The sequence below is a fragment of the Squalius cephalus genome (assembly GCF_949319135.1).
Source record: "Squalius cephalus genome assembly, chromosome: 12".
Classification (NCBI taxonomy): Eukaryota; Metazoa; Chordata; class Actinopteri; order Cypriniformes; family Leuciscidae; genus Squalius; species Squalius cephalus.
Genome location: NC_137133.1, coordinates 3,166,373 through 3,193,998, shown reverse-complemented (window position 1 = coordinate 3,193,998; position 27,626 = coordinate 3,166,373). Strand labels below are relative to the sequence as shown.

Sequence of the window (27,626 nt, the reverse complement as noted above, 5' to 3'; positions counted from 1 at the left end):
ACCGTGTTATCCTCTTTTTAAAATTTGCACCCTGTTGACTTCAGTGGGGCAATATTTAAACCTGTTTTTAGCCTCTTAAAGGGATACTCCACTTTTTTTGGAAATAGGCTCATTTTACAACTCCCCCAGAGTTAAACAGTTGAGTTTTACCGTTTTCGAATCCATTCAGCCGAGTTTCTGATATTTAGAAGAATATCAGTAACCAGACAGTTTCTGGTCTCATTGACTTCCATAGTATATACTCGGCTGAATGGATTCGAAAACGGTAAAACTCAACTGTTTAACTCTGGGGGAGTTGTAAAATGAGCCTATTTCCAAAAAAAGTGGAGTATCCCTTTTTGAAAAAAAATGATGTTATTTAAGCCAGCACACATACCTGTATTTACATCCTGTTTTCGGTCGAAGTCCACAGTAGTCGATTGTCGAGTTCACGCGCATTGGTTTAGTACCTATGATCACGCGTGTGAACTCGACAATCGATTACTGTGGACTTCGACCGAAAACAGGATGTAAATACAGGTATGTGCGCTGGCTGAATTAACATCATTTTTATTCATATCTTTCACATCTACTGCAGTCAGATTCACCCGTGTTCACTCTGAAGGAATCACTCACATGACCTGTGCACTTGTAACACATCAAGGATGTTAAGAGGCTAAAAGCAGGTTTAAAACTTGCCCCATTGAAGTCAACAGGGTGCAAATTTTAAAAAGAGGATAACACGGTGTAGGCAACACCGATTTTTGTCGTTGTTCTCTATACTGACAGCACTCCAAATTTACAAAAAAATGAGCTCAATGTTAAAATTGACTGGAGTTCTCCTTTAACCCTCTGGGGTCTAAGGTGTTTTTGGGGCCCTTGGGATGTTTTGACATGCCCTGACATTTGTGCTTTTTTCAGTTATTTATAAACATGATAATGGCAAAGGTGTAAATTCACTCTATATAGCACAAACATGGATACCATAATATGTGAGCAACATGTATGTAGATGTTTGTATTTTTAAGAGAATAATGTTTATGCGTGGTTATTGAAAAAAATAAAAATGAAAGTTGCAATCATTTTCCTGATATTTTCTAAGTACACTCAACTAATTACATTTTACAGTGTACATTTGTCACATATTTCAATAAATGAAAAGTGGCAATTCCTTATGTATTATTCAATATCTTGTAAATATTATATATTAACAATAGGCTATATTAACACAATATATTATTTCATATATTTTTCAGTACATTTACACCATTTAATGTATAAATATGGAAATGTATTTTCGTTCTGTAAGGGACATAAAAAGTTCTAGGTCTACATAAGCTGTTCATTATCAACATTGGGATATTAAGATAATTTCTTGACGTGTAAAGTGTAGGCTACTGCAAAATTTCAATTCACCAAAAATTCTAGAAACAGAAATCACAACAGTCCAACGTAGCCCTGTCCAATCCAGATGTCGCGTCTTTGATGCCTGGTAAACAAGTTACTCATGCTAACTATGTATAGGCCTGCATGTAATTTTCTCTGAAATAGAACATACTCGGTGCTGACCACTAACCCCGCCTCCAGAGTGAAGCCCGCTGAACGCCACTGATGAGACTCTCAGTACAGCGAACTGAGCGAAGGCAGAGAAGATGAGGATGATGCAGTGGCTCAGTTCATTATTTTTCATTTGGATTCACTGTCAGATTTGCAGGACAGAATTTGAGCTGACTTTACTCCACACTAATGATGTCCACGCACGAGTGGAGGAGACCAACAAAGACTCGGGCAAATGCAGTAGAGCGCCTTGTTTCGCTGGAGTTGCACGGAGATTTACGAAAATCAAGGAAGTTCGTGCCCAGGAGAAAAATGTTCTGCTGCTGGACGCGGGGGATCAGTTTCAAGGGACCGTCTGGTTTAACTTTTACAAAGGCGAAGAAGCGGCGCATTTCATGAATAAACTCGGATACGATGCGATGGTAAGAATATTATGCCCACATTAATAATCGGGTTCACGAAAATTTAGGGTAATTGGTTTGTAGTTAAATAATTGAAAACGTCTGGACTAAGACAATAACGCTTGATGCGCTTTTTGAAAGTTACAGTATGTGTGTGTGTGTCCTTGTGCATGGAGCAACATTAAAAAGTATGCAATTGAGGATGCGTAAAAAAAGTAAATGCAAGGCTGCATTTAATTAATAAAAAAAAACAGTAAAAACGGGAATATTGTAAAATATTATTACAATTTAAAATGATTGTTTTCTATTTTAATACATATAAACATGTAATTCATTCCTGTGATTACAAAGTAAAATTTTCAGCATCATTAGTGGAGAGTGTGTTGCAATGGTTGCACTGCAATCAGGAATGAGCTAGAGAGAGATAATATTTATGTTACACATGCTCTGTTAACCCCTCTTCCTTCCTAGTTAAATGCATTCACATGTAACCATTCCTTCTGCAAAAAATTGATTTAAAGTTAAAAAAGTATTTTTACATGCCGTCTAATCTGTTTTCATAAAGCATTCATTTCAATCAGTTTTCAGTATGCCACAAGAGAAGAAATGCAGAGTAGGGGTGTCCCTCTGTTCTATTGTTAACATCAAACATAGTGAAGCATAAAGGCAGGGCACTGAGGTCTGATGCAAAATACTTGCCATTTGCCACATAACCTTGCAAATATGAGAATATATTCCAACATGCACTTAAAGGGTTAGTTCACCCAAAAATGAAATTTCTGTCATTAATTACTCACTCTGTTAATTAATTACCACTGTCACCTTTGGCTTTTGGCTTGCTTAGTTGGGAACATTTAATATTCAACAATATTATTGATCTGCCTGCATTGACACCATTATATGAGAACTGAACTGAGCTGGACGATGACATCACTGTTTTATCCAGAGCGTATTATATATATATATATATATATATATATATATATATATATATATATATATATATATATATATATATATGACATGACGCTCTAAAAACCCAGATAGCACACGTACGTCTGCAAGATGTCTGTTAAAGATCACTTAATCTGGAAAGCATCTGCTGTTTACTAACATCTGATAGACATCTTTAAGATGTCAGTTTAACATACATTTTAAATCATTACATCTTAAAGACATTTTCTAAATGTCTATTTGACATCTGACAGGAAACGTCCTATAGACGTATTGCAGATGAGCAGACACTCTAAAAATATGTCTTCCAGATGTAAACACGCACATCAAATAGACGTCTCCGTGATGTACATGTGCTATCTGGGAACGCGGCACTCAAGTTAAAATAAGTTCAACTTTTAAAAGACGCGTATCGAGACCTTGCGCTTTTCCCCACTGTGCCCGCGTCTTTTTTCTGTTTTTCAAAGCAAAACCGCTCTCTGTGTGAACCAGCCCTAAGAAGCAGAAAGGCCCAAATAAGTATTTCCACCTCATGCACATACAGCTGTACCTTAATTCCAGATATAAGATAACCATCTCATGTGAAACTAGCCTAAACAAGATAGGCCTATACCACACACATATTAGACAAGATACCACACTGAGCAGAAAACGGAAATAGATGTATGTTTGTCAGAGTAGAATGTCTGGTCTGAAGAGAACATTTGAATATGTGTATAACTATGAGTATATGATTTTAAACGATGCAATAGACAAAAAGCATAAATGGATCAATATAAGAATAATGTTTGAAAGGATTAATCATAGAAATAACCTTAAAGAATAATCAGAATATATATATATAGGCCTATATGATCCGAAGTAACTAGTTACTCGCTACTTGAGTAGTTTTTTCATTGGATACTTTTTTACTCTTACTCAAGTAACTATTAAGATTATTACTTTTACTTTTACTTTGAGTAAATATTTCTATAAGTACTTGTACTTTTACTTGAGTACAGTTTTTGGATACTCTACCCACCTCTGGTCACTGTTACACAGTGTTGATTTTTATTTGTAAAAAAAATTTGTAGATCAAATGTATTATAATAATTTACCAAAACCGGGTTGTTACTTGTTAGTCCTTTTACTAGTCTTTGTCTTTATACAGCCATTTTAATTGTAATTTTAATGAATGTTGCAACTGCCCTGTGGACGGGGGTCGGTTGCAACATTTTTCCATTCAAGTATAAACTGTAAGTATATTATCATATGCACACATGTTGCAGCATGTATCGTATTGAAATTTTGGCTTTCCAATACAAACAGTCTCTGAGAAACTCTAGGAACTGCAAAAAGTGTTGCAACCGTCCCCACTCCCTGCAGTCTTTAGTGTCACATGATCCAGAGTGTATTATATATATATATATATATATATATATATATATATATATATATATATATATGACACGACGCTCTAAAAACCCAGATAGCACACGTACGTCTGCAAGATGTCTGTTAAAGATCACTTAATCTGGAAAGCATCTGCTGTTTACTAACATCTGATAGACATCTTTAAGATGTCAGTTTAACATACATTTTAAATCATTACATCTTAAAGACATTTTCTAAATGTCTATTTGACATCTGACAGGAAACGTCCTATAGACGTATTGCAGATGAGCAGACACTCTAAAAATATGTCTTCCAGATGTAAACACGCACATCAAATAGACATCTCCGTGATGTACATGTGCTATCAGGGAACGCGGCACTCAAGTTAAAATAAGTTCAACTTTTAAAAGACGCGTATCGAGACCTTGCGCTTTTTCCCCACTGTGCCCGCGTCTTTTTTCTGTTTTTCAAAGCAAAACCGCTCTCTGTGTGAACCAGCCCTAAGAAGCAGAAAGGCCCAAATAAGTATTTCCACCTCATGCACATACAGCTGTACCTTAATTCCAGATATAAGATAACCATCTCATGTGAAACTAGCCTAAACAAGATAGGCCTATACCACACATATTAGACAAGATACCACACTGAGCAGAAAACGGAAATAGATGTATGTTTGTCAGAGTAGAATGTCTGGTCTGAAGAGAACATTTGAATATGTGCATAACTATGAGTATATGATTTTAAACGATGCAATAGACAAAAAGCATAAATGGATCAATATAAGAATAATGTTTGAAAGGATTAATCATAGAAATAACCTTAAAGAATAATCAGAATAATCATACGCATATCTTCAGAAATCATTCCAATATGCTGATTTTGCTGCTCAAGAAACATTCATTATTATCATTATCAATGTTGAAAACAGTTTTTGCTGCTTAACATTTTAATAGAAACAAGGATGCCATTCAAACATTTGTGGTAAGATTCAAAGGTCACATATTATGCCCCTTTTCACAAGATGTAATATAAATCTATGGTCTCCCCAGAATGTGTCTGGGAAATTTCAGCACAAAATACCCTTCAGATCATTTCTTATAGCTTGTCAAATTTTTTGTGTGTCACTCACTCATCCAAAATCTCATTAATAACCAGTAGTGGAGTGAAGCCTTACGGAGAGACTCAGGAAGAGGATGCAACTTTTAGACGCACCTGGACGTTTCTGAATGGTTAGTGGATACATTTATGTAGTTGTTGTGGAGTTACATTATGTCCATATTGCATGTCATGTTTAACTTTAACACAAGTTGACAGAGTTCCCTGAGGTCTTTATAAGACAGCTGTGCCATTTTTTGGTCAAATAGTGTTCAGTGCTAGTCTGTGCAGCCAACGACAGAACCGTTTGCATGCTTTGCTCGATCTGTTGCCATTGCGTTAGAACTGGTTACACTGTTGTCACATGCGAAAACCAAATGGCAGCGCTGTGGGTGGAAGCGTGCAGATTAAGAGGCTGTAATATTATAATAAGATCCCCTTCCTATGTCAGAAGGGGAGCGAAATCTGATCAGCTTATTTTTGGAGAGAAAGGCTTGCCCAAACAAAGTTACTGGGTTATCACTTTTCACGTTTTCTGGGTTGGTAGATGCACCGGGGACTTTAATGAAATGTCCCCTTTTAAAAAAAGAGAGGAATTAATACTTTTATTTATCAATTAAATTGATGGGTCAAATTACTGTTAATCAACAGCAACATTATGCTGACATCACAGTAATCTAATGCTCTTGTTTTACTGTAAAATCACATTATTAAGTTGTCATGCCACTGTAAGAAATTATATTGTTTAGTATATTGTAAGTCACTGTAATGGTGATTATTGTTTCATTAGTTTGGGATATTGGACCTTGTATATTCATATTATAATTTCTGATCTAGCCAAGTCAGAAGTGTGACAAATGAAAACATTTGTTAAAACAATGACACACTAGAAAATAAAATAAGATAATTGGCTGATATTAAGTCAAACTATACTATTATTAGCGTTAAAATAAATTCTGGACATTACAAAATAAACAAACAACACAAACTTCTAAAAGTGAACCAAAAATAAGTTACGTTACCAAAGATAAAAACAACAAGAATCAAGAAACTCCACAGCGTAATCTGTTCATGCCACACTGCATGCTGGGTACCTTCATCATAGTACATATGCACTGTAGAAATGCAATATGATATTGTAGATTTTACAAGAAATTTCCGAGAGTGCAGTTAGATGCAAAGTCCTACTGTGGAATTACTGTGAAATACTGTGTCATGCAATTAATAATCTGGAATATACTGTAATTTCACACAAAAAAATTTCAAAAGTGTTCATCAAAGAATCCCAAAGAAACCATCACCATTTTCACAAAAATGTTAAGCAGCACTGTTATCAACATTAATAAAAAATAATAAGAAATGTTTCTTGAGCATCAGATCAGCATATTAGAATGATTTCTGAAGGATCATATGACACTGAAGACTGGAGTAATAATACTGTAAATTCAGCTTTAATTGCAGGAATAAATTACTTTTTAAAATGTACTTTTTTTTTTTTGCAATATAACTTTTTTGTATTTTTTTGTATTATATATATAATACTCGCGCTAACTGAATGCCAATGTGTCTTCCCCTGTGGCCCAGTGGTAGATTCTCAGGCTTTCGCGCGGGAGACCCGTGTTCGGAAAATAATTATGCCGTCAAATGCAAATCACTCTGTCAGTTCCCTGAGAGGCGACTGCAGATGTGTATTTTGCAGCCGACGAGCACGTGGTACAACCCGCGCTCGATTAGTCGCCGCCCCGCTCCGCGTGGGCCACGGCCAAGGATTGCGGTGAAGCCCGAAGCCATCCTAGCACGCCTAGGAAAGCGTCGGTGTCCGAGCACCACCGTGGCCGGACTTCCACCGAAGCCCGTCGCACGTTCAGTTCCAAGAAATGTGACTGTTCCAGTGTATTCTGCACTGTACAAGCTGGAACAGCTGCCCGCTTGCCTGCACACAAAAGCCGTTTTACGGCTACCCAGATAAATCCCATAGGGATGTATTTTCTGGTGTCCCGGCCACGGCCGATGGTGCTATATGTGTAGAGAAGATGCCCACTGCCTAGTGCCCATCCCTACACACAAGCACAGCCCTTCACACAGGGCCCGCGCTCATAAATTCGACTCAGGTCGATCGCGCACACAACATAGTAAACGTGCCCACTGCCTAGTGCCCACAAACACTATGTTCTGCATGTCTCATGGTTTCTGTAAAGACGAAACCTGTGCGCATTCGCTCTGCTCAGGCAGACAGTGCGCTCACTGCAGTAAATGTGCCCGCTCTCCCGCGCCCACATTCACTCACAGACATTATATGTCCTACGGGACTCGCCCAGCCCTCCCTCGCTCGGTTAAACACCGCAGCGGGGTCGAGCACGGGCATTCTGCCCGCTGTGATCAGCGCGCTCCCTCAAATGTCACAGGCATAACGCCAATGTACAGCGCACCAAAGCGCCTCTGCCGCCAAACGAGCAGAGCGCGCTTCGCAAAAAAAAAAAAAAAAAATCCCGGCCACGGCCGATGGTGCTACAAGTGTAGAGCAGATGCCAACTGTCCAGTGCCCATCCCTACGCACAAGCACAGCCCTTCACACAGGGCCCGCGCTCATAAAATCGACTCAGGTCGATCACGCATTCAACATAGTAAACGTGCCCACTGCCCAGTGCCCACAAACACTATGTTCTGCACATATCACGGTTTCTGTAAAACGAAACCTGTGCTTGCTCGCTCTGCCCAGGCAGACAGCGCATCCGAAGCAGTAAATGTGCCCGCTCCCCCGCGCCCACACTTACTCACAGACATTATGAGTCCTACGGGATTCGCTCAGCCCTCCCTCACTCTGCCCGCTGTGATCAGCGCGCTCCCCGCCTCAAATGTCATGGGCATAACACCTTTTTTTAGCACACCGAAGCGTCTCTGTCGCCCAACGAGCAGAGCGCGCTTCGCATCCAACTCCTAGCCAGCCGCGCAGATGCGTGGGCAGCGCTTACAGGGGTTTCGGAGTGGGTGCTGGACATTATAAAAGAGGCTATTCGCTACAGTTTTGTCGACGCCCTCGTTGCTTCACAGCGCGCGTCGAAACTCGCCAAATTCGGAAGTAGCACACCTACTTCGAGCCGAAATATCAAAACTGTTGAGCAAAGGGGCTATAGAGCCTTTATCTCAAGCTCAAAGCGAAGGGGGGCTGTACAGCAGATACTTCCTGGTACCGAAAAAAGACGGGGGTCTCAGACCCATACTGGATCTAAGACAGCTGAACAAAGCATTGGCGAAACGCAGTTTCAAAATGCTCACGACCAGAAAAATCCTCGCGCAGATTCGCAGAGGAGACTGGTTTATGTCGATAGATCTGAAGGACGCATATTTTTCAAATACAGATAGCGTCACGTCACAGGCGATACTTGAGATTCGCCTTCGAGGGCCAGGCATATCAGTACACAGTCCTGCACAGGACCATTTTACTCGATCACCTCGAGAATATAGGTCTCAGAGTCAATTGGGCGAAGAGCTCTCTGAACCCCAGTCAGACAATATCGTTTCTGGGCACAGTTCTGGACTCGCAGTCTATGATAGTGCGGCCGTCATCACAGCGCATGCTAGACATTCAGCGCGCAGCGAGCTCTTTCCGCTGCGGCGCGACCGTCCCGCTCAGGAAATTTCAAAGGATGCTCGGTCTTATGGCCTCAGCATCATCAGTTCTTCAGCTGGGCTTGCTCCGCATGCGCCCTCTGCAGTTCTGGTTGAAAGCGCGGGGTACCGCGCAGAGCGTGGGCATCCGGTCAGCTTCATCTCAAGGTCGATCAGAGTTTCCTTGCAGCTCTGAAACCTTGGAAAGCAAGCGACTGGTACCAATCAGGTGTAAGCCTGGGGACTTCCTCGAGAGTGAAAGTGGTGTCGACAGATGCCTCCACCTCGGGATGGGGAGCGCTGCTCGAGGGCAGACCGTTCTTCGGCCAGTGGTCAGAACGGGAGAAGCTTCAACATATCAACTGGCTGGAAATGTTGGCAGTGGACAACGCGCTGACGCGTTTTCGTCCCCAAATAAAGCCACCACGTCTTAGTCCACTCGGACAACATGTCAGTGGTGTCCTACATAAATCGCCAAGGCGGTCTCAGATCCTGAAATCTATACAGACTGGCGGAACGCCTTCTGGTATGGGCCCAGCGCAACCTGCGCTCGCTGAGAGCAGTGCACGTGCCTGGGCTGCAGAATTTGGGGCCAGACAGACTGTCCAGGAACAACATTCCGGCGAGCGAATGGTCTCTACACCCGCAAACAGTCCAGCTGTTGTTGTCTGGAACGCGTTGTTGTCTTTGGAGCTCCATCGATTGATTTATAATTCTTGATTTCTCTTTAAACTCACTTACAACGAACATTTTCTACTTTTCCTCTCCTCTTAGTTACAACGCGGACTGTTGAGCAGACGCGTCTCAAGCCTAGTGATCCAACGCTGGATACTCTTATAGGTTACGTCCGTGGATCACGGCTGAACACGTCTTCGCCATCTTTTTCGCCTATCGTGCGTCTACTCTACACCCGTACCACTAAAAAGACGGATTATATCCAAGACTTCAGCCATAAATTAGTATTAATATTGATAGCATCACTGGTAGCGTCGTTGCTAACTTAACTTACTGTCCATCTGTTAAAATGGCGAATATATCAGATGTAAGTAGTCTACCTTTTGGTGCAGGTGAGGACACATTTGAGCTGCACGCGGTGCAGTCTGAGCTGGAAGCTGTTGAGAAACAGATCCACGACCTTTTAGTGAGAAAAGCCGAGCTGATAGACCGGCGTTTGGCTCTTGAAACATCACGCGCCGATGCACACAAATCAGAGATTAACGTTACTAACCCGCTGACTCCAACCTCGTCTACTCCGTGCGTTTCTCAACATCGGTCCCGAGCGTCGAGGTCGCGATCAGCCATGGTCTCGTTCACTCCGGCTCCAACATGCCACCACGAAGCCTGGATATTTCCGCAGCGGAAAACGCGAGTCAGGTCTAGACCAAGAAAACTCTCTCCGACCCTCCCGGTTTTCGAGATATCCACACAAAACCGCTTCTCCCCTCTTCGCGAAACAGAACGCGATGCTGTGATCATCGGCGATTCCATCGTTCGACGCGTACACGCTACGTTAAATAAAAGTAAGGTGCATAGTCACTGCTTTCCTGGTGCTCGTGTTTCTGAAATCGCTGCTCGCGTTCCCGAGATTCTGAACGATAACGAGCGCGTCGGAACTGTGGTCCTGCACGCGGGAGTGAACGACATCAGACTGCGCCAGACGGAGGTTCTGAAGAAAGACTTCAGGAATCTGATCGATACGGTACGCAGCACATCGCCTGATATAACGATCATTGTGTCAGGACCGCTTCCCACGTACCGTCTAGGTCATGAAAAGTTTAGTAGATTATTCGCGCTAAATGAATGGTTAATGTCATGGTGCAATGAGCAGAAACTGCTCTTTGTAAATAATTGGAATCTGTTTTAGGAGCGTCCTAGGCTTTACCGTGCTGATGGCTTACACCCAAGCAGTTTCGGATCGGATCTTCTGTCAGATAACATCTCCAAAATGTTAAATACCTTTTGACTAGTAACCAAAAGTCCAAATCATAGTCTCTGCTGCACCAATTTAACTGATATAAATAGTGTAGAACATTGCATAGAAACTGTGTCTATTCCTCGTTTATTGAGATTAACTAATAAATCTACTGCAGGATCTAGAAAAAATCTAATTGTTATTAAACCAGAAAATGTTGCTATTAGTAATCAAAAACAATTTCTAAAGCTAGGTCTTCTAAACATTAGATCACTCACACCTAAGGCAGTTATTGTAAATGAAATAGTCACAGATAATAGCTTCGATGTACTTTGCCTTACTGAAACCTGGCTTAAACCAAATGATTATTTCGGTCTTAATGAGTCTACTCCATCAGGATACTCCTATAAGCACGAGCCCCGTCTGATTGGTCGTGGCGGCGGTGTTGCAACAATCTATAGAGATATTCTCAATGTTACTCAGAAAACGGGCTATACGTTTATTTCGTTTGAAGTACTTGTACTAAATGTTACGCTCTTAGATGCTAGAAAAACATCCCTATTATCTCTAGCCTTGGCTACCGTATATAGACCGCCTGGGCCTTACGCTGATTTCCTAAAAGAGTTTGCAGATTTTCTCTCAGACCTATTAGTTAATTTCGATAAAGCATTAATTGTTGGAGACTTTAATATCCACGTAGATAATTCAAATGATGCGCTAGGGGCTGCGTTTACAGATTTATTAAACTCCTTTGGGGTCAAGCAAAACGTTACCGGACCAACTCATCGTTTTAATCATACACTCGATTTAATTATATCACATGGAACCGATCCAACCGATATAGATATCATTCCACAAAGTGACGATGTCACTGACCATTACATGGTAACTTGCATATTACGTACTCCTGTAATATATCATGCTGCACCGCGTTATCAATTAGGCAGAACAATCCTTCCATCCACCATAGACAATTTTTCAAATAGCTTATCTGATCTGTCTCAGCTGCTCAGTGAACCCAAACAAACAGATGAACTTGAGGAATTAACTAGCACTATGAGCACCATTCTCTCTGGAACATTGGATATTGTTGCACCCATTAGATTAAGAAAGGTCAGAGAGAAAAGTAAAGCACCATGGTACAACAATACTACGCATGTTCTAAAGAGAGAAACCCGTAATTTAGAGCGTAAATGGAAAAAAACTAACTTAGAGGTCTTTAGAATCGCATGGAAAGACAGTATGTCACGTTATAAAAAGGCCCTAAAAGAGGCCAGGGCTGAGCATCTCCGCAAACTAATAGAAAACAACCAAAACAATCCTAGGTTCTTATTTAACACCGTGGCTAGACTAACAAATAAACAGATGTCTCCTGAACAAAATATTCCGTTACAGTTTAGTAGTAATGATTTCATGAAGTTCTTCACTGAGAAAATAGAAAACATCAGAACCACAATTGTAAACGTTCAATCCTCAATTGCGCCTTATAATTCAGCCTCAATTATCACCCCGCAAGAACAATTACAATGCTTTACAACTATAGAACAAAAAGAGTTAAATAAACTTATCACTTCATCTAAAACAACAACATGTTTACTAGATCCTATTAGAGCTGGGCGATTTTTTCCCCTAAAAAAATCTGCGATTTTTTTTAAAAAACTCGATTTACGATTCGATTCGATTTTTTCTCCCCCCATTTAAAACAAAATAACTGTGAACTGTAAATATATTTTAAAAATATATATGTATTGTATTTAATTAAAGTGCATCAACATAAACAAAATTGTAAAGGCAAACCCTTTCTCTAACTGAAAAGTCACTGTGCAGTGTGCAACAAAGATTGTTAAACATCCAAATTATTTATACTGTATTTGGATTGAGCTAATAAAACAACAAAAAATCCTGAGGTAACTCTTATGCCTGGTTCAGATTACACGATTTTTTTGTCTGTTACAATAGTCAGTCAGATTACACGATTTTGACTCCTAAAAATCTTGTCATGTCGTGGACAAGAAACATGTCAGACAACACATTGTTTTACGACTAGTCATCGCGAGCCGTCTCACACACTCATTCACTCGCACATATAGGCTACACAAGGTCACTCACATAGCCTACACACACACACACACTCACTCACTCGCGCGCGCGCGCGCACACACACACACACACACACACACACACACACACTCGCACATACACACTCACTCTCACTCTCTCTCTCTCTCTCTCACACACACACACACACACACACACACACACACACACTCTCGCGCACACACACAGTCACACACACTCGCTCACTCACTCACTCGCGAACACACACTCTCACTCACTCTCCCTCACTCTGTCACTCGCGCGCCGTCGTCGTCGTGGAGGACCGTTAAAAAATTAAACATGCTAGTCTTTTTGTCGTGAAGCATCGAGGGCTGCGCCGCAGGGAGCGTTCTACGGAAACCCTGAAGGAAGATTTGGTGAATGCAAAATGTATGTATTGGGAGAAAAAAAATCTAAAAAATCGATTTTTTGAAAATATGAATCGATTTGACCTAACAACTCGATTTTTAAATCAAATCGATTTTTTTCCCAGCCCTAGATCCTATACCAACTAAACTATTGAAAGAAGTGTTACCTATAGTGGAAGAGCCTCTCCTCAATATTATTAACTCGTCTTTATCTTTAGGTTATGTTCCAAGAACATTTAAACTGGCAGTTATATAACCTCTCATTAAGAAACCACAATTAGATCCACATAATCTAGCAAATTATAGACCCATTTCAAATCTACCTTTTATGTCTAAAATACTAGAAAAAGCTGTGTCCGCTCAACTGGGCTCTTTCTTGCAAGAAAATGACACCTATGAAAAGTTTCAGTCTGGGTTCAGGCCGCACCATAGCACTGAAACTGCGCTCGTTAAAATCACAAATGATTTACTTTTAGCTTCTGACCAAGGCTGTATCTCAATATTAGTTTTACTTGATCTTAGTGCTGCGTTCGATACTATAGATCATACAATACTCTTAGATCGACTACAAAATTATACTGGTGTTCAAGGACAAGCATTAAGCTGGTTTAGATCGTATTTATCTGACCGCTACCATTTTGTTTATTTAAATGGAGAAAAATCGATCATAACTCCAGTAAACTATGGAGTGCCGCAGGGATCTGTGTTAGGCCCTCTATTATTCTCAATATATATGCTGCCACTTGGAAATATTATAAGGAAACATGGAATTAGTTTCCATTGTTATGATGATGACACTCAAATCTATATTTCATCACGGCCAGATGAAAATGCTAAATTATCCAAATTGACAGAGTGTGTTAAAGATATAAAAGATTGGATGACGTGCAATTTTCTTTTATTAAATCCAGACAAGACAGAGGTACTAATCATCGGTTCAAAAAACCACCCACAAAACCTCTCACAATACAACTTTAACATAGTAGGATGTCCTGTTACTTCATCCTCTACAGTAAAAGACCTGGGTGTTATATTAGACTGCAACCTGTCTTTTGAAAATCATATTTCATATGTTACAAGAACAGCCTTTTTCCACCTTAGAAACATTGCTAAGCTACGTAATATGCTATCTGTTTCTGATGCAGAAAAGCTAGTTCATGCATTCATGACCTCGAGACTAGATTACTGTAATGCTTTATTAGCTGGTTGTCCTGCATCCTCAATAAACAAGCTACAGTTAGTCCAAAATGCCGCCGCTAGAGTTCTTACTAGATCAAGAAAATATGATCATATAACACCAATTTTATCATCACTACATTGGTTACCTATAAAGTTCCGTATTAATTACAAGGTATTGCTACTGACTTATAAAGCCCTAAACGGCTTAGCTCCAGTCTATTTAACCGATCTTCTATCGTCCTATAATCCATCGCGCTCTTTAAGGTCAGTAAATTCGAGGCTTTTGGTCATACCTAGGATATCCAGATCCACCAAAGGAGGGAGAGCATTTTCACATTTAGCACCAAAACTCTGGAATAGCCTTCCTGATACTGTTCGTTGCTCAGACTCGCTCTCCCAGTTTAAAACTAGATTAAAGACGCATCTTTTCAGCCAGGCATTTATATAATACTTTTAATCTTACAGTTAAATCCGACCTCTAGTTCATAAACGCCAGAGGAGAACTGGCCCCCGACTGAGCCCGGGTTCTCCCAAGGTTTTTTTTTCTCCATTAGGTCACCTGATGGAGTTTTTCGGTTCCTTGCCACCGTTGCCTTTGGCTTGCTCAGTTGGGGATATTTGGGGATATTTAATTTAATTAATCAATCAACGATACTATTGATCAGCATTACCAAACGTGGACGTTCCACTAGAAACAAACATTGATGTATTGTTTTAATTTATTACTGTGAAGCTGCTTTGATACAACCTATGTTGTGAAAAGTGCTATATAAATAAACTTGACTTGACTTGACTTTACTTGTGGGAGAGATTCGGCAGAGCGGAAGTAGACCTGTTCGCGTCTCACGAAAAGGCTCACTGCCCTGTGTTCTTTTCCAAGAAGCGAGAGCGCGCTGTCCCAAACGTGGCCGCGCTGCCCGCTCTATGCTTTTACCCCCGTCTCTCTCCTGCCTCAGGTGATAGAACGGATCAGGGAAATAAAAATGCTCAGTGCTGCTTGTAGCACCGCTCTGGAAGAACCAACCATGGTTCCCAGTTCTGATGCAGTTAGCAGACACTGCCCCATGGCCAGTGCCCTTGAGGAGGGACCTCCTCTCTCAGGCCAGGGGTTCGATTTGGCATCCTCACCCGGAGCTGTGGTCCCTTCATGTGTTGGCGCTCAACGGGTACCCGCTGACCTCTCAGTGGGAGTGCTAAATACTATCACTCAGGCTAGAGCTCCGTCTACCAGACGGCTCTATGCCTCGAAGTGGTCGGTATTCTGCGGCTGTTGCACAGCTCGGGGCTTTTCACCCTTCACTGTGGGGTGACGGAGGTTCTCTCCTTCCTACAGGAGCTGCTGGATAAGGGCAGAGCCCCCTCCACGCTCAAAGTCTATGTGGCGGCTATCGCAGCGTTTTCTAAGTCAACGCTCAGTCAGTCAATAGGAAGGAACGATTTAGTCATCCGCTTCCTCAGGGGAGCTAGGAGGCTGAATCCTCCCAGACCTCCCTCAGTCCCTATGTGGGACCTCTCTACGGTTTTGGAAGCCATGAAAGGTGACCCTTTCAAGCCTATCCAAACGATTAGCCTCAAACATTTGTCTTTCAAAACAGTGTTTTTGTTGGCTCTCGCTTCAGTGAAGCGCATAGGTGACCTGCACGCGCTCTCGGTGAGCGCGACGTGCTTAGAGTTTGGGCCAAGCGACTCAAGAGTCATACTCAAACCTAGGCACGGTTACGTTCCAAAATCCCTCAACACACCGTTTCGGGCTCAGGTCATTTCCCTGTCTGCCCTGCCGGTGTCGGGCGAGGAAGGGGACGCAAGCTCTCTTTGTCCAGTAAGGGCGCTAAGAGCTTATGTGTCTCGCTCGTCTGTTTTCAGACAGACTGAGCAGCTATTTGTCTCGTTCAGCGGACGTTCCAAGGGACTGGCTGTTTTGAAACAGAGCCTATCCAGATGGATAGTTGACGCCATAGCGCTGGCGTACACTGCCAAGGGCTTATAGTGCCCGTTGGGTGTCAGAGCGCACTCCACGAGAGGCGTCGCCTCTTCGTGGGCTTGGTCTAGCGGGATTTCCTTACAAGACATATGTATGGCGGCAGGCTGGGCCTCGCCGTCTACATTTATAAGGTTCTATAACCTGGAGGTTCCTGCCTTGCAGGCTAAGCTGCTGTCGGTATAGACGAATCAGTGCTGTCTGATTAGGACACTGAGATCGTGAGCGCTGTGCGCCGCTGACTGTTTATGCTATGGGCAGTATTGCGTAAGACCCGCATTTCCCACATTAGTTCAGGCTTGTCCCGCCTTGTCTATGTGATGTCATGTTAGCATTGCATCTACGGACGCTGCTGTATATGGATAGAGGGATCCCCCTCCTGTTTTCCAGGACTCTCAGTGAGTCCCTCTGGTGATTGTGCACTGTAATTCCTGGGCTTGCCTCCAGGTTTATTGGTGTTTGATCCCAGCACGCACCCGGCCAAAAAAAGAAGATAATTTTGGACTTTAAATGCATACATTTGAATTTACAGTGAAATTTCTAAGTTTAAAAATCAGTAGTGCCAGGGATGCATGATTTTTACAAATTTTTACAAAAAGTAAAACTCGCCATGTTTTTACAACTCAGGAACACAATCTTCTGAATTTACTATTATGTCCACAGTTATTGCAATTTCAAATGTGTCTTTTATTTAATGGTAATGGTCCAAAAGTGACTGGGCGAATACCTGAAATCTTACCAAATGAAGACAAAACACCATCAGGATAACAAACACACTATGATCACACAATAAGAACAAACAGAACAATTTAAAATCTCACTAGAAAAATGGGGAAAAGGAGATGGGAAAGCCCTTTTATTTATTGTTTGCTCTGATATATAATTTAGAGTCTTTGAAAAATACCTCATGAAGCTCATAAGACTGGAAACTATGGATCTTTAGTGGTGTTATCATATTTTATTAGTTTATTGTACAGTAATCCAGATTATTTCTGACATTTTTCTCATGTTAAGTATTGTTATTGTTTTTATTAATTGCGTATACTGTAGATCATTAGGAGTTTCACACACTTTATGCTTCAAACATAGTATTTAATTAATAACTATAAAGATTATGCGTTAATATTTTTTACTATTTAGCCTTTGTTATTCTACAGTAAGTGTGCAAGCATCCTTTTTTTCTTATGGTTAATGCCATTATTTGATCCAGCACCTTGACATACAATTATTTGATGTGCGTAGAAAAGAACATGTTCAACACTATTTTAACCTGTCATGACCAAACTGCAGTTACACTTCTGCTGTAAAAAGGTCAAAATAGTTTTACTGGTGCATGCATACAAATTGTACAACAAATATAAATACTAACCTGTGCCTTAAGCTGATGTTATGTTCATGACATACAGTCATGAACATAACTGTTATGTTGCTGTTAACATGCTGTTATGTTGCTGTTAACATGCTGTTATGTAAGGTGCTCTAGGCACCCCTTTTATACTTCCGGGTCGCACTAGTAGTGACGTCATAGGCTGTCGCCAGACAAATTCGATTGCCGTGATTGGATAGCTTTTCAGACACTGGTTCACGTGGAGGGCGTTCCCTATAGCGTCATCGACGCAGTGCGAGTTGCCTTTCGAAAGGGAACTATAGTGTCCTGCACCCACTAGTAAAAAAAACATCAAATTATATCTGGTGTCTCAATCATTTTTGGTTTGACTGTATATGCCATTTTACTGCATAAAAAATTGTTTTTGTGTATGATGCTTTAGGCCTTAGGAAATCATGAGTTTGACAATGGAGTGGACGGCCTCGTGAAACCTTTTCTTCAGAAAGTGAACTGCACTATTCTCAGCGCAAATATTAAAGCCAATCAGACAATTGCTTCTCAGATCAGCGGCTACTTTTCCCCATATAAAATCTTCACTGTTAACTCGGAGAAAATAGGTGTTGTTGGCTACACATCAGTGGAGACCCCTGCTTTGTCTCAACCAGGTAAGATACTTTATTACACTCAGTTATTCATTTATTTACACTTTTAATTTATTTAAAAATATGTGACAGTATAGTATATAATGTGTATTCAAGCTTTTTTTCACTCAATTGAGTTATGTTTCTACTATTCAAGGTACATGAGTTGCATTCACAAGGAAAGTTGTGTTGGTATTACTTAAGGTTGCATGTTGAAAACATGTAAAGTCTGATTGGTCAAACACAAATTAGTTGTTCAAAATACTCAAAATTCATAGAGATCATTCATAGACATTTCCTTTTCTTTTCCATAGCAAATGTGCCTTACACACAGTTACAGCAGCCAGAGAAAAACTAACATTAAAAAAGTCAAGGGTCAAAACTAAAACAAACACTGATCACAGTTAGGGCTGGGCGATATGGACCAAAAGTCATATCCCGATATATTTAGGCTGAATATCGATATACGATATATATCCCGATATTTTTTTCTGCAAAGTGAGAGCAAATGTTCAGTCAAAGTCAAAGCCAAATATGACATGTTAAAAGTAGTTTTATTGAAACCGGCTATTTCAGTGAACAGTTGCAAATCAAATGAATAAATAATAAACAGGTTTCTTCACCTTAGGGCTGCACGATTATGACAAAAATCATAATTGCCGATTAGTATGGAGCGAATTATGTGCCATAATTTAACAAACAAATCCAGCATTTTGCAAACAAACTCAATCTACTTTGCAAAGGAAAACTCGACTCGCAAACAAACTCGATCCGCTTTGCAAAGGAAATCTCGACTCGCAAACAAACTCAATCTACTTCGCAAAGGAAAACTCGACTCGCAAACAAACTCGATCCGCTTTGCAAAGGAAATCTCGACTCGCAAACAAACAGAAAGCAATGTGCAAGCACAAAGGTCACAAATACGTCCAGGCAGATTTTCTCACAAATGCGTGCAGGCAGATTTTCTCACAAATGTGTCCAGGCAGATTTTCTCACAAATGCGTCCAGGCAGATTTTCTCACAAATGTGTGCAGGCAGATTTTCTCACAAATGCGTCCAGCAGGCAGATTTTCTCACAAATGCAGTTGAGCAACTTCCTCTTCTAAAACAGTAGATGGCGCTAAACTATAGGCTAATTTAGTGCTAGTCTCCCAGGAGAAGCACTGATTTGAAACTTGCCTTTGCCTACAGCTGAGGAAAATGACCGGTGAACGGGTGTGTTTCTGTCTTATTTGATCTATAATTAACCTTTTTGAGGTTTTCTCTTGCCAAACGTTTATTGCATATCTAGACAGAAATCCACATTAGCACTTAGTAGCACTTCACTCTCTAGGATCGGGGAATCTATAAGCTGAAAGCTCTGCCATCTTGTTGCTTTTTGTCATTTTTTTCTGCATCGGACTCATGCGAAATTACTAAATTAGTGATTATGTCTACACTTGAATGAATCTATTTCTTTCGTTCTCCATAAATTAATGAGAACATTTAATTTAATTGAAAGGAGGCTCCCACTTATTTATTTATTTAGCCTAGTTGGAATTCAGTCAGCTTAACAATTAATGTAATAAAATAATTAATGCAAAAAAAAAACAAAAAAAAAATTGTTTCTTATCTTGCCTGTGACGTAGCCTATGCAGTGCCCAAATTATTATTTTGGACACACAAATGAAACCCGCCGCTCAATTAAATGAAATGTTCTCATTCATTTATGGAGAACGAAAGAAATAGATTCGTTCAAGTGTAGACATAATCACTAATTTATGGTGCTAATGTGGATTTCTGTCTAGATATGCAATAAACGTTTGGCAAGAGAAAACCTCAAAAAGGTTAATTATAGATCAAATAAGACAGAAACACACCCGTTCACCGGTCATTTTCCTCAGCTGTAGGCAAAGGCAAGTTTCAAATCAGTGCTTCTCCTGGGAGACTAGCGCTAAATTAGCCTATAGTTTAGCGCCATCTACTGTTTTAGAGGAGGAAGTTGCTCAACTGCATTTGTGAGAAAATCTGCCTGGACGCATTTGTGAGAAAATCTGCCAGGACGCATTTGTGAGAAAATCTGCCTGGACGCATTTGTGAGAAAATCTGCCTGCACGCATTTGTGACCTTTTGTGCTTGCACATTGCTTTCTGTTTGTTTGCGAGCCGAGATTTCCTTTGCAAAGCGGATCGAGTTTGTTTGCGAGTCGAGTTTTCCTTTGCGAAGTAGATTGAGTTTGTTTGCAAAATGCTGGATTTGTTTGTTAAATTATGGCACATATTTCGCTCCATAGATTATTCCCTTCGAATTGTTATTTGCGATTTATTAATTATGATTATCAAAGTTTACGTGTAAACATGTTATAATTTTTTTTTTTTTTGTAAACATGTTATAATTTGCCTATATACACACACACATATATATATATATATATATATTGTCACGGGGTGAAGAATCACACGACAAGGCAGGTTTAGTGCAAAGGCCCCGGAGGGTGGATTTTATTTACAGTGAAATAAAAGGTGCAGGAAGACGGTGATCCGGTGCGTGATGGCTGGTGCTCCAAGTGCTCTTCAGTGTTTAATCCAAACGAAAGTGGGTGTCCAAACGTGCTCCAAAAGTGATGGGCTGTCGGTCACTCGCTGTTTTCTGGAGGAAAACGAGAGAAAGGTTAGACCAGCAATTCATTCAGCTCGAGACCAGAGTCTGTCTGTCTGCTCAGCGCGTGCTGCTTTTGTAGCAGTTAATTAATGAGCTGCAGCTGTGACCGATCAGCCCGCTGTGAGGATGTGCAGGTGTTCGGTGTTTGTTACCAGGGCGACGCTGATTTCCTTGAGGACGCTCGTCACATTCCCCCCCCCCCCAAGCGTCGTTCTGGTCCTGTGAACGTACGGAGATAGTAGGGGTGAAATAAGGGGAGGGTGGGGAATGACCCCTGACAGACCTGCATAAGCTGTCCATATCCGTGAGAGGCCATCAGCGTTCGCGTTGGCGGCCCCGGCCCGATGTCGTACCTCGAAGTGGAAGTCCTGGAGCGCTAGGAACCAGCGAGTCACCCTGGCGTTGGTGTCCTCGGCGCGGGCCATCCACTGGAGAGGCGCATGGTCGGTGACCAGGGTGAACTTGCGGCCTAGGAGGTAGTACCGGAGCTCCAGGACTGCCCACTTGATGGCCAGGGCCTCCCTCTCGACGGCGGCGTACTTCCTCTCGGCCGGGGACAGCTTCCTGCTGATGTAGATGATCGGATGCTCCTCACCTTCCTGGACCTGGGACAGGACGGCTCCCAGTCCCGTGTCGGAGGCATCCGTCTGCAGCAGGAAGGGGCAGCTAAAGTCTGGAGCGCGGAGTACCGGTGACGACGTCAGTGCTTCTTTGACCCGGGCGAAGGCCTCCTCCACCTCTGGGGTCCAGCATACTTTCTCCGGCTGCCCCTTCCTGGTCAGGTCTGTCAGAGGGGCGGCTAAAGAGGAGAAGTTGGGGATAAAACACCGGTAATACCCTGCCAACCCCAAGAAAGCTCGTACCTGGGTCTTTGTCTGGGGTCTCGGGGCGGAGTGGATGGCCTCTACTTTGTTTTCCTGGGGTTGTATCAGGCCCCGTCCGACACGGAAACCCAGGTACTTGGCTTCAGAGAGAGCTAGATGACATTTTCGGGGGTTGGCGGTGAGTCCAGCCCGCCGGAGCTCCGAAAGCACCCTCCGCAGACGCTCCAGATGTTCTCCCCATGCCTCGGAGTGGATCACGACGTCATCGATGTAGGCGGCTGCGTAGGTTTGATGGGGCCGCAGGATGATGTCCATCATTCTTTGGAAGGTTGCGGGGGCCCCGTGCAGGCCGAAGGGAAGGGTCCGGTATTGCCAGTGGCCACTGGGGGTTGAGAAAGCAGTTTTGGGTTTAGCATTTTCAGAGAGTGGTACCTGCCAATAGCCTTTGGTGAGGTCCAAGGTGCTGATGTACCGGGCCCTTCCCAAACGGTCCAGCAGCTCATCGACCCGAGGCATGGGGTACCCGTCGAATTCGGAGACTTCGTTCAGGCGGCGGAAGTCGTTGCAGAAGCGCCCTCCGGCTTTGGAACCATTACAATGGGGCTGGACCACGGGCTCCGGGATTTCCCTCTGGGCTGGCAGGCTGAGTAGCGGCGGTGAGCAGTCGTTCGAAGCCCGGCCAGTCTCTCCCAAGCAGTACGGCCACCGGCAGGTCCTTCATCAAGCCAGCCTCCACCGGCCAGGTGCCTTGTCGTGACGCTATGGTGATTCTGCGGGCCGGTACTTGGCGAGTGTCTCCGTGTACACAGGTAATCGGCAGAAAACTCTTCTCACCGCCTCGAAGGGGACACACCCGGGACTGGATAAGGGTGACCGCACTGCCTGAGTCCAGTAAGGCCCGGAAACGTCTCCCTTCCACGACCACGTCCGCTTCAGGGGCTCCCGATGGTACACGCTGATGGACGATGCAGCCTGCCAGCCACGCACGCGGTGGTGTTACGGGTTCGGCGCTGGGTATGGGCTCGTCTCGCGGCGGGGAAACCGTCGGCCTGCTGACTGGACGTGAGGTGCCTTCGAGCGGGCGCCGCTCCTGGACCACCCTCCGGGGAAACGGCAACGCTCGATCCCCAGCCTCGCGGTGATGGATGGCATCCGCCAGCTCGATCGCCTCCACTAGTTCCAGAGTGTTGCAGGGATTTCTCATTCCAACCGCTTGACGAATCGGACGGGGAAGAGCGCGGAGGAGGCGATCGACCACCACCCGTTCCGCTACCTGAGCAGCCGAGGGATTTCCTTCTAATAGCCAGTGATGCGCGATGCGGCTGAGTTCCGCGGCTTGGGCACGGGCTGGCAAGCGGGACTTAAATTCCCACTCGTGAAACTGTTGGGCGGCACAGATGGATGAGAGGCCGAGTCTCGCCAGGATTTCACGCTTGACTTCATTATAATCTTCGGCGATCTCATGGGGAAGTGAAAAATAAGCCCGTTGGGCTTCTCCAGTTAGAAGAGGTGCCAGCGCGCGTGCCCAATCGTCCTCTGGCCATGCTTCACATCGGGCTGTAGTTTCCAGTAATTGGGGCGGTGAACTTGCCGGTGATTCCTCACACTCTTGCCCGCATTCTCCACCACTGTCACGGGGTGAAGAATCACACGACAAGGCAGGTTTAGTGCAAAGGCCCCGGAGGGTGGATTTTATTTACAGTGAAATAAAAGGTGCAGGAAGACGGTGATCCGGTGCGTGATGGCTGGTGCTCCAAGTGCTCTTCAGTGTTTAATCCAAACGAAAGTGGGTGTCCAAACGTGCTCCAAAAGTGATGGGCTGTCGGTCACTCGCTGCTTTCTGGAGGAAAACGAGAGAAAGGTTAGACCAGCAATTCATTCAGCTCGAGACCAGAGTCTGTCTGTCTGCTCAGCGCGTGCTGCTTTTGTAGCAGTTAATTAATGAGCTGCAGCTGTGACCGATCAGCCCGCTGTGAGGATGTGCAGGTGTTCGGTGTTTGTTACCAGGGCGACGCTGATTTCCTTGAGGACGCTCGTCACAATATATATATATACATTTCCCCTTTACTTAACATGAATTGTAAGAATATGACTAATAGTAAAGACTAGTAGGCTACTAATAAATAAACATTAGGCCTATGCTAAAGCTATTAAATAGCAGTCCCAAACTAGTTTTTGTTAATACAATGTTGGTATGAGCCACTACAGTCATTTAAAAATATTAAAAATAACACAAAGAAAAATAGTGGCATTTTAAGGTTAATATGGAAACGACAGTTACCATGGTGAATACATAATACTAACAAGAACTGTAACTGTTAATGAAACATGGAAACTGCTCCTGGTGAATAGAATGAAAATCATACCTGCATTACCGGTACTTTTATTTCGTGTAATTTACAACGTAACGGCGTTGCATGCTCGTAGTTTCTTTTGCACTTGATCAGTGAGGGGATACAGCGCGCGCCGCCGCATTTGCGCGTGCAATTGAGTGTGCGCTACGAGAACAGGATAACGGCTGACAGGACAAGAAAGTCCGTTTTTCTGAGGTGAAAAACTTTATTTCAGCATACACTTATGTCACTGCCTGGTAGTTCTTATTGTGCTGGGTTTTCTGAAGTAGTCATGACTCGCCTCTCATAACATGCTCTAAACACGCACGCAGAGTGGAAAAGGAGGAGCGGAGGCGCGGGGAGCAGAGCCAAATTTGAACTATATCGATATGCGATATGGTCTAATTTCATATCGCATTTAAAAATATATCGATATATTTTTTATATCCATATATCGCCCAGCCCTAATCACAGTAATGGTGACTGACTTCAAACGAAGCGGTCTATCATTGTCCCAACACTCTTTTGTGTGTCTTTGTTGTATTAACAACTTACAACTTTGTGCAAAACATGCTTGAGATATTTAAGTCTATCAGTTTAATAGACTTCTTTGAAAAACATAAAAATATCTTTATTATTCCAAAATGTTGACCAGTAGTGTAAACCATTCTGAAACAGGGGGGTTCATAACCCTTTAACTCTAGACTACAGACTCATCTTTTTAACCAATTCATTCCATTCCTCAACTCATAGTTACACTGCATTAGTCAGGTCTGCCCATCGTCTTGCTTGCTCACTGGGAAACTAAAGGACTAAAGAATAACATTCTAGCAGCTCCCTGATAAAAAAAAATACTTTTACTTGTACTCTTGTACCACAAAACCACATTTTTATAATGACACATATAATATAGTAATATTATCTGTAAAGCTTCTTTGAAATGTTGTGTATTGTAAAACATGCTATACAAATAAACCTGACTTAAATGACTTCTTAATTCAGCACCTTTGGGCATGACAGTTCCTGTAGCAAGCACTGGTGTTAATGGGGTTTATGAGACCGCTTTAGCACTGGCTTCAAAATCTTCTCTTTGAAAAGCCAAGAGGAAACCTTGATAGGGAGACCTGATGTTATTTACCCTGGGCGTTGGAATGTTCCGAGACAGCTTAGCTGCACTTGTCATTTTGGCATGCGAAAGCCTGCTAGCATCTGAACCACCAGCTCTTGTTCTGTAGTTGTGGCATTTAGTAAAAGGACCCTCAATGTGTCTCATTCGACATAACATCGAAGTGAGCGACAGAAAGGGAACATCCTAACTTCCATTCCTGATGGAGGGAACGAGACGTTGTGTCCCTCCTGCCACAACTCTGAACTGTCCACTGAAATGTGTCTCTGCTCCTCAGCACAAACCTGAATGCGTAGATGCACGGCACTCCTTTATACCTGTATGATGGGGGAGTGGCATGCAAATTTCACTCGCCAGTTCTCATTGGCCTTTTCTGAAGTATCAGATGGGTTTGGGTCTCCGAAGTGTGACCCCTAGTGTCTTTCATTTTACACAATGTCTCATTCCCTCCATCAGGGAACGGAGGTTACATTAGTAATAAAGACCATTTTTAATAACTGAGCACCAATAATAGTTGATAATAAATTAGCTGCAAATCAACATATTAGAATGATTTCTGAAGGATCACGATCAGCACTACTAATCAAATGTATTTGATTGACTGATCATCACCAAGTGTGATCACCTCCGTAAAAGCAGAAGTTTGGGCAGTTTGCTGGTCTGAGTGTGTTAACACAATGCCAAGAAGGAAAGAAATCAGCAATGATATTAGACAAGCAGTTGCTGCTGTCATCAATCTGAGAAGAGGAATATCTTGAATAATACATAAGGAATTGCCACTTTTCGTATATTGACAAATATATTTGCAATATATATACTGTAAAATGTAATTAGATGAGTATACTTAGAAAACGTGGAAAACTATTGCCTTAAATTCCTCAAGGATGTTCTACTCAGAGTTGTAAGTTGTTAATTCAAAGACTTAAGAGTGTTGGGACAATGATAGATGGTGCATTTATTTCTATTTAATAAGCTGCAAAAACATGCATGACTGAAACTTAAATGACTAAAGTTTCAAAAATAAAAAATCACTACAATACAGTTACATGTTTTTTAAATAAAGCAACATGCAGCATATCATCAGCTAATACAAAGATATAAGAGTGTTGGGACAATGAGATATATATATATATTCTTTCTATCCAAAGCCATGGCACCAACAAATAAAGCTTTAATCTCCTTTTCTTACATTCTACCTCCGTTAATCCAGCCCATATCTGTTGATCACGTTCAGTTGAGAGTGATTGACCACATTTAAACGTATTAGGGTGGATATATTGATATTCAGGTTATGTTACACCCTGCAGTAATATGATGGTGTTTTTTCCATATTTATACGGTTTTACAGGCCCTCATCTCCAGTTTCAGGATGAGGTTACTGCTTTACAGGTTGAAGTGGACAAGCTCACTGCTTTGGGTGTTAATAAGATCATTGCCCTTGGACATTCTGGCTTCGCAGTGGACCAAAAGATTGCAAAGAAAGTTCGGGGAGTGGATGTTGTGATTGGAGGGAACACCAATACATTCTTGTTCACAGGTATGTATCATATAAATGCCGCAATGTGCGTGAGTTATATGTATAATTATTACTCATTCAAGAACGCCAGGGTACACTTATTATGTAATTTTCTCATCAGTTTCTCTGCAATTGTACACTATGGGATTAGTGAAAATCACATTTACCTTAAGGTGTGCCATTAGCCCCGTTGCACCCTATAATTGTGTGCAAGTGCGCTGATGTTTTTCTTTCTTCCGCGGTGCACAATAGTAGGGTGCAGATCTGGAGACTGATCCAGTCGCCTTGCCATAACCGTTTGGCCCTTGTCAAAGTCGCTCCGATCTTTATTCCTGCATCCAACACGCTGATTACGAGAACTGATGGTTTGCTGATGGTTTGTCTACACAAACCTTAATATGTGGCCTTGTTTGGAAATGATCAACGATATTCGCTTCACCTGTGACTGGCCATATACAGTATGTATATGTGTGTGTGTGTGTGTATGTGTGTGTGTGTATATATATATATATATATATATATATATATATATATATATATATATATATTAGTGGTGGGCCGTTATCGGCGTTATTAGTGGTGGGCCGTTATCGGCGCGTTAACGCGAGACTCTTATCGCGCGATAAAAAAAATATCGCCGTTAATCTATTCTCCAAGTTGGGTTGGGAGCTGGCTCAAGCTACACAAGCTATGATGACGCAATCTACCCGCGGCCG

General features: G+C 42.3%; 1 protein-coding gene across 1 annotated transcript in view; it reads left to right on the top strand.

Moving 5' to 3' along the window:
* Positions 1 to 1,558: 1,558 nt before the first annotated feature.
* Positions 1,559 to 27,626, top strand: part of LOC307168607 (snake venom 5'-nucleotidase-like) — a gene marked incomplete at its 3' end in the record, with an annotated part of 36,186 nt that continues 10,118 nt past the window's right edge. Inside the window, exons 1-3 of the mRNA XM_079888736.1 lie at positions 1,559 to 1,958; positions 18,273 to 18,495; positions 26,743 to 26,931. Of these exons, the coding sequence (XP_079744862.1) occupies positions 1,632 to 1,958; positions 18,273 to 18,495; positions 26,743 to 26,931 (739 nt within the window). The 5' untranslated portion in view covers positions 1,559 to 1,631. The remainder of the gene's footprint in view (positions 1,959 to 18,272; positions 18,496 to 26,742; positions 26,932 to 27,626) is intronic.